This window comes from Nestor notabilis, unplaced genomic scaffold (genome assembly GCF_000696875.1).
Source record: "Nestor notabilis isolate BGI_N333 unplaced genomic scaffold, ASM69687v1 scaffold6139, whole genome shotgun sequence".
NCBI classification, from domain to species: Eukaryota; Metazoa; Chordata; class Aves; order Psittaciformes; family Psittacidae; genus Nestor; species Nestor notabilis.
Genome location: NW_009944168.1, coordinates 74145 through 81143, shown reverse-complemented (window position 1 = coordinate 81143; position 6999 = coordinate 74145). Strand labels below are relative to the sequence as shown.

General features: G+C 42.1%; 1 protein-coding gene across 1 annotated transcript in view; it reads right to left on the bottom strand.

Annotated features, from left to right (window-relative positions):
- Positions 1 to 981: 981 nt before the first annotated feature.
- Positions 982 to 6999, bottom strand: part of LOC104411792 (dedicator of cytokinesis protein 1) — a gene marked incomplete at its 5' end in the record, with an annotated part of 78296 nt that continues 72278 nt past the window's right edge. The window contains one exon of the mRNA XM_010022310.1: positions 982 to 1077. Within this exon, the coding sequence (XP_010020612.1) occupies positions 982 to 1077 (96 nt within the window). The remainder of the gene's footprint in view (positions 1078 to 6999) is intronic.

Here is a 6999-nt window from a genome sequence, read left to right as displayed (position 1 = left end):
GGAAATTAAAAATAGATGAGGCCTTCTTTGCAGGTACATTAATTCATTATTACATGAAAAGCAGGCACCATAAAAATTAAAACATTCTAAAAACCATCATATATACAAACGCTATACAGAATGATGGCACAAGGACAAAGTAATTCCATTCAGTTCATCCTAATCCACATGAAATATTACACATTAAAGAAGAACAGAAAAAGCTCTTCCCATTCCTGTACTCACCTGCTAGGTTTAGAATGGCCAGGAGTCTCCTATCTGCCTACTCTGGTTCTTTTCCTATGTGCCTGTCAGGAGCTAAAAGGCTTCCTTGCTCTACCCAGTGACCAACACCCAGGGGAAGGGCCAAGTGGATGAGAATGGAAATGACTGATCACCAATGACTGCTTTTACAAAGCCCATTAGCAACCAGTTTATTTGTGACTAAAGAGAAGGCACTGATTTTTAGCCCTGGGCACAACTGTTGTTTGGGGATATCCCATGGCAGCTTCTCCTTACTGGGAAGCCTACTCCAGCGTGCACTGAATTCAATGTGAATATCATCATCGATTCCTATATACACTGAGATTAGGTACAAAATACTCAGCTCATTTTAAACTCCACAGCTACCTTAATGCTTTAGAGACAAAATATTCAGCTTGCAGTTTAATCCCCACAGCTACCTATGTGCCAGAAGTTATTCAGAAGAAGCAGGGAGTAGGTGTAGGAAGAGGGGACTGTCAGTTGATAAAAGCCTCCCAGTCTCAAGTAGAAAACCAGATTTCTTTCAAGCTACAGGAGGGAATAACCCCCGGAAAGAGGGGAGATGTAGTGTTGTTTCCGACACGCGGCTAGGAATGGGTTTCTTATGGAGTTAGAGTCATTGCACTAAGTGTTAGATACTGCACGCCTGAATGAGGTAAACGTTATATACCATAAAATACTTAGGGAAATGAATTGTTACAGCTTTATCTTTGGAAATAAAACCACCCGCTTCCTTCTTCACTGGACAATCCCAGAGTCAACGGATGTTTGCTTCCGAGTTGTCTTTGGAGGAGGAGGTGGGGGAGTCTTGCTGGGGAGCGGAGGTGGCAAGTGCTGGAAGAAACCAATTTTGACAGAGCATGTTAGCAATGAATGGATCTCTGAAACAGTTCCTGTTCCATATATAACTGTGAGAGACAGCAGGGGAGTCTGCAGCCCTCTGCCTCCTGAATGCTTCTCCGCAGAAATTGCTACTACGAGTATGGAATGCTCTTGGCCATTAGCTTAAAATGGAACTTCTACTTTAGACAATGAAAAGTATCTCTTAGGGGTTTATGATGAATTAGCTCAGTATACCAGGAAAAATCTTTTGAAAGCACTGGAGAAGTTTATAATACCCCGCTTTATATCATGATAAGAAATTGATTTCTTGGTCTGTATTGATTGCCCTCAGCCTCTGTGCACTACAAAGCTTAAAAGCCAAGTTGAAGCAACAGCATTATTGCTTTTCCATTCTTTTTGTGGTTCGCACATTTAGAACACAAATAATTAAACAAAAAATAAAAGGAAACCATTTAAAGAGATAAGTAACTTGCAATTTACTATTACACATTCAGTTATAATTAAAATATTCAAAACAGAAATCCAGGCTGTTCAAATATACATGTTTTAAATCACTTCATATATCACACAACAGAACAAGTGCACCCTCTGTTTGATTCCCCGGCTAATTGGACAAATTAAAGAAGTCATTATGGAAATTAAGACTTTTTTCATAATGTTCAATCATATATATGATAAAATCTGTTTCAGAAAGAGCTTGAGAACACTGCAGTTTGCTCACACACTTTGCTTTTCCACAGCATTTTGGCTATGCAGGCAGCACAGTTTCCCATCGTGAGGCTGTACTGCAGTGTCACAGCTCAGAAATGCTGCTCTGGGTTTGTTTTTTCCTATCATTCTTTCCCTGCTCAGACAGCTACTGCCTTTTGTTTCTTCCAAGTATAAGGATGCTTTTCCATTTCTACTTGTTCATGTCTCAGCGTATCCATTCCACTTTACCCACTCCAAACGGAACCACTGGCTCTAGGTACTACTACTTCAAACCCAACACCACACACTGACTCTGCCAAATTCCCTGATCACCATTACAAGAACAGTCCAAACATCTAAAATACCTTAGTGTTACATTGCACATACTACGTGGATAAAATAACTGGTGATTTCTCAATCACAGTAAGAAACTAGTGTACAAGCAACTGATAAACCTGAAACTGATAAACGTGAAAGTGTGTAAACCCCAAGACTGTTCCTTTTAAAAGATATCCAAAGGTGATATCCAAAAAGAAAAGTGGTTCAGGGTGCCATGAGGCAGAAGAAGCCTGAGAGCCTCTTAACACTCCTGCAATACCGGGAGTCTGCAGAGATGTGTAAGAATAGCAGGGAAAAGGTATCTTTAAGACAATTCACTGTCCTCTTCAAAGCAGATTTTAAGACATGATGAATTATAAATACAGAGCTCTTACAATATAGCTTTACTATTCACAGCCTAAATAGAAAGGTAAGACTGAATCCTGCAGAGCCAGGAAGGCTGCATTTTGGCTGGAATATCTTCCTGTGTCCTACCTGGAAAGAACTCCTTTCCAATCTGTCTCACAACTTCCCTCCTTCCTCCCAGTTCTCCCCCATGGCAAACGAACAGGGATCCCAAACTAGTATCAAGTTAAGCCGTGCCTTAAACTTGTCTCTCCACGTTGTTAAGACCATCCACTCTCCAATTCCTCTGCCTCTCCAGCACCACCAACGCAGCACTGTGCGTGCTCTCGCCTTTCTCCTTGGCTACAACATGCTTTCCCAGTTAGCAACTCCAATCAATTGGTTTTAAGCTGTTACTGAATGAGAAACTCAGGACCAAAAGCAAGATAATGGAGCCAGGGTGTTCCTGCCTGGAAAGTGGCATTCCCCTGTCTACCCAGGTAAGCCTCCTGTCTAAATGGCAGTGAAAACTTTCACATTCACAGTCCAGTTAAAGTTCATCCTCACTCTTTTGAAGAAGCAACCAGGTTATCAAAACACTTGAGTCTTGAAAGTGTGCTGCTTGAGAAGCATTCACCGATGCGTAAGCAGCATTCGTCTCCCAGAGCAGGCTCAACCTATGCACTATGTATGCACAGAATCCCAGACTGGTTTGTGTTGGAAGGGACCTTAAAGCTCAACCAGTTCCAATCCAATCCCCTGCCACGGGCAGGGACACCTTCCACTAGACCAGGTTTCTCAGTGGGACACAATAACCCCTGAGTCAGAAAACCAAGTCAACAGACTAATATGAAAAGCAGATCAAATAAGAACTTCATTTTACTAACTGCAGAACTGAAGGTTTTGTTGATGAAAATGCCACTGCTTTTCTGTCTCTTGAGGTTTACAGCCAGAACCATTAAATGTTTCCTCTACCTGACCAAATACTTCACTTTTTCAAGGCAAGGTTGGACAGAGCCTTGGGCAACATGGTCTAATGTGAGGCGTCCCTGCCCATGGCAGTGGGGTTGGAACCGGATGATCTTAAGGTCCTTTTCAACCCTAACTATTCTGTGATAACCTGGCACATTGAATCCCTACTAAGGCACCTAAATAAGAGTTGGACTGTCAGTTATTTAACTTCACACATTCAATGATGATCTGCAGATCTCAAAATCTTTGAGAAACTGATTAGTTACAGCCAGGTACCCAGGCAGGGGCTCTGGGCAACCTTTGGGAAATGCTGGTGGTCCTCAGCACATCGGTGCACAATGTGCCAGAACTCCTCATGGAGATGACAATAATCCCATAACTAAATAAATGAGGTTTATTAGTTACAAATTCATTACAAAACATCAGACTTTCCTCAGTGCTTTTCTCTCAGATGGCATCTTTAACTTCCTATTTATCACTGGAAAAAACTAACTCTGCTGATAGACTCATTTATGAAAATCCATTTTGAATTTAAATAATAGTACATTGGCAATAATTCTCAATTCAATTAGATCAAAGGCATTCTTCAAACAAATGAGCCCTTCATATTGATCAGAGAACAATCAAATTACCCCTGAAAACCTGCTTCTGAAGAACAGCTACAATGCAAATACAATGAGAGTAAGCTAAATATATATGCTATAAATAACAAGCACAAAACCTACCAGGGCTTAGATTCTGCAAGGAAATTAGGCAGAAAGAAATAGCAGAGAGAGGTAGATAATTATTATAATTGAATTTACAATTTCCATTAGAAAGTTGGATAAATTTAGTACATGTTCATTTATATAATAAGCTACCAATGAATATATCAACTAGGATGGGTAATGCTCGTTGGGGCAACATTAATTGAGAAATTTGCATGACAAAATGTGCCAACGTGGACCTGGTGCCACTCCAGATCCAGCCATCACTCCCATTGCTCCCTTTTATCCCAGCAAAGGAGAAATTCAAGCACAGTTTTTCTCTCCCTTTAACAGAATACTCAGAAAATCATTATTAGGCTGATGAGATTCATTTTTGCTACACTTCCCCTTATTAAACTTTGAAATACAAATCAAAGTTTCCCTCATTGTTACATTCATGAACAACTGCTTTAGAAGCAGGTTAGGGTTGGAAAGGACCATTTTTTTTGGTCCATGGCCTTTTTCTTTGGTTCAAGGACCATGAACTTTGCAGGGTTCATGTTTGTATTTCAATGGTTAACTGTGAACAGGCATTTACTTTCTGACAGAAGGCTTGAGACTGGTTCACATTCAAACCTATTTTGGGCAGAATCCTTGAGTCACGGGTACCTCAGGGGAAGCAGAAACCTTATGTAAAAGGCACATCTGCAACACAGAAGCAATCTGTTCCTTGTGCTTCAAACATGAAATTGCTCCCATTTGTTTGGTTTTTTTTCCCTGATACAGAAAAAGAAGCAGGTTTACAGAACATTTGTCTCCATTCTCTTACAGATATAAACTGCACTACACTATACACATGCAGGATGCACTAAAAATCAATTAAAGAAGATGAAAGAATGCATGTTTTTCCTACTCTGTGAAGAAGCAAAGTAAGAAAGGAGAACGCTTTTTATTTCCTCTCAGAAAATACCATTAAAAACCACCACCAACAACAAAAATTGGGCAGAATTTGATTCCCCCAAATGCTCCTTGTGACACTGTAAGAGATTTCTTCCTGGGTAACTGTTTTTCTTTGAAATTAAATGGTCATCAATATGTCAAGCTATAGAGATCCAATCGAAAGCACTTTAGTTTGAAGGATTAACAGATCTAATTAGGTCAGAAGCAGTAGAAATGAGATGTAAATAGGCTGCCAAGTACATGGGACTGTGTAAATGCTTTCACATCCTGAGCTCTGAGTTGTTCCTTCTCGCTTACACTGTTGTTTTTAGTGTGGGGATGAGACACCTGACAAGCAGCAACTTGCTTATTTAATATCTGCAATGAAAAGTAACCCATAGTGTGAGGTCTTGTCAGAACAACACTCCCATTCTGAAGAAGCAATAATGTGCCAGCAGAGAGAATGAGCCCAAATCCCCTAATTTGAACCAAATTATCGACAGTTGAAGCCAACTGGCTGTTTGACCCAGGGAGCAAAGTTATATGGAAAATACCAAAGGAAACCAATGTAAAATAACTGTTTAAACTCTGCCAGAGGGGAGATTGAGATGAGCTCTGAGGCAGAAGGTCTTCCCTGTGAGGGTGCTGAGGCGCTGGCACAGGGTGCCCAGAGAAGCTGTGGCTGCCCCATCCCTGGCAGTGTTCAAGGCCAGGTTGGACACAGGGGCTTGGAGCAACCTGCTCTAGTGGAAGGTGTCCCTGCCCGGGTCAGGGGTTGGAACTGGAGGAGCTTTAAGGTCCCTTCTAATACAACCTAGGCTGGGATTCTGTGATTTTCCCCTTGGTGCTCCTTGGCAGGACCCTGGAGGGATGCTCCCATGGGGCTGACGGCAGTAGATGAGGGAGGAGAGCTTGCCCTAGCAGCAGTCTGCACCCTCACAAGGGGAGGACCATGCTCCTGGTGCCTGCCATCTGCGTTAAACCACAGCTAATGCCATTTGCCCTGTGTTGAACCACATTTTTGCATGTGAAGGCCATTAGTATTTGAGGCCACAGTGGCTAACTCGATTTGCAAAAGCACTGCACTCCTGCTCTGGTCCGTAACATAAACAGACCTCCAGAGTTAGGAGCAATACCCTCAGAATTAGGTTTCCATTCCAGACTCAAAGTGTATTTCTTACCGAATGCCTGAGCCCTACGAGAGCAATAAACAAATGGATTCAGAATTGAGCAGAGCAAACCCCGCAGCCTCATCCCACACTGATCCCACAGCCCCTTCCCACACAAAATCAAGGGTGCTGCTCAGGGACACATCACGGGCTCCGTATCTTTGGGCAGACAGAAGAAGAACGCCTTTTTCACTCCAAACGCTGTAATAAGCAGTGGCAGCCCATTGATTTTGAGACATTAAAAAGTGACTCTGAGCTTTTTAGACACTCTTTGCTTGGGAAAAAGCTTAACCCACCAAAGCCTGGATGAGGAAGGAGGTAGTGGAGAATCTGCACTGGAGGAAGAGCTTGCAGTGCTTCCCATATTCAACAGGCAAAAATGATCAGATGGTAATAAACCCCCAGTTTAGCTTTTTCTTTTAGGCACATTATATACTCCTCTGTATCATGGGAAGCCTTTGGTCAGAGAGCCTGGTTTTGGAAATCTGGAATATCAGATTGAAAAGGAGACACTTATTTCCATTTGTGAGCAAATGCAGCTCACAAAGTCAACTTTCTAATTTGATATAATGGATTAATTAAGGCCAGGTTGGACACAGGGGCTTGGAGCAACCTGCTCTAGTGGAAGGTGTCCCTGCGTGTGGCAGGGGTTGGAGCTGGATGAGCTTTAAGGCCCCTTCCAACACAAACCAGGCTGGGATTCTATGATTAATAATGCATTTTTTCCCAATTCACTTCTTCCAACATCTCCGTGGGATAACATTCCTAATGACTGCCCTCCCACTGCTGCTGTA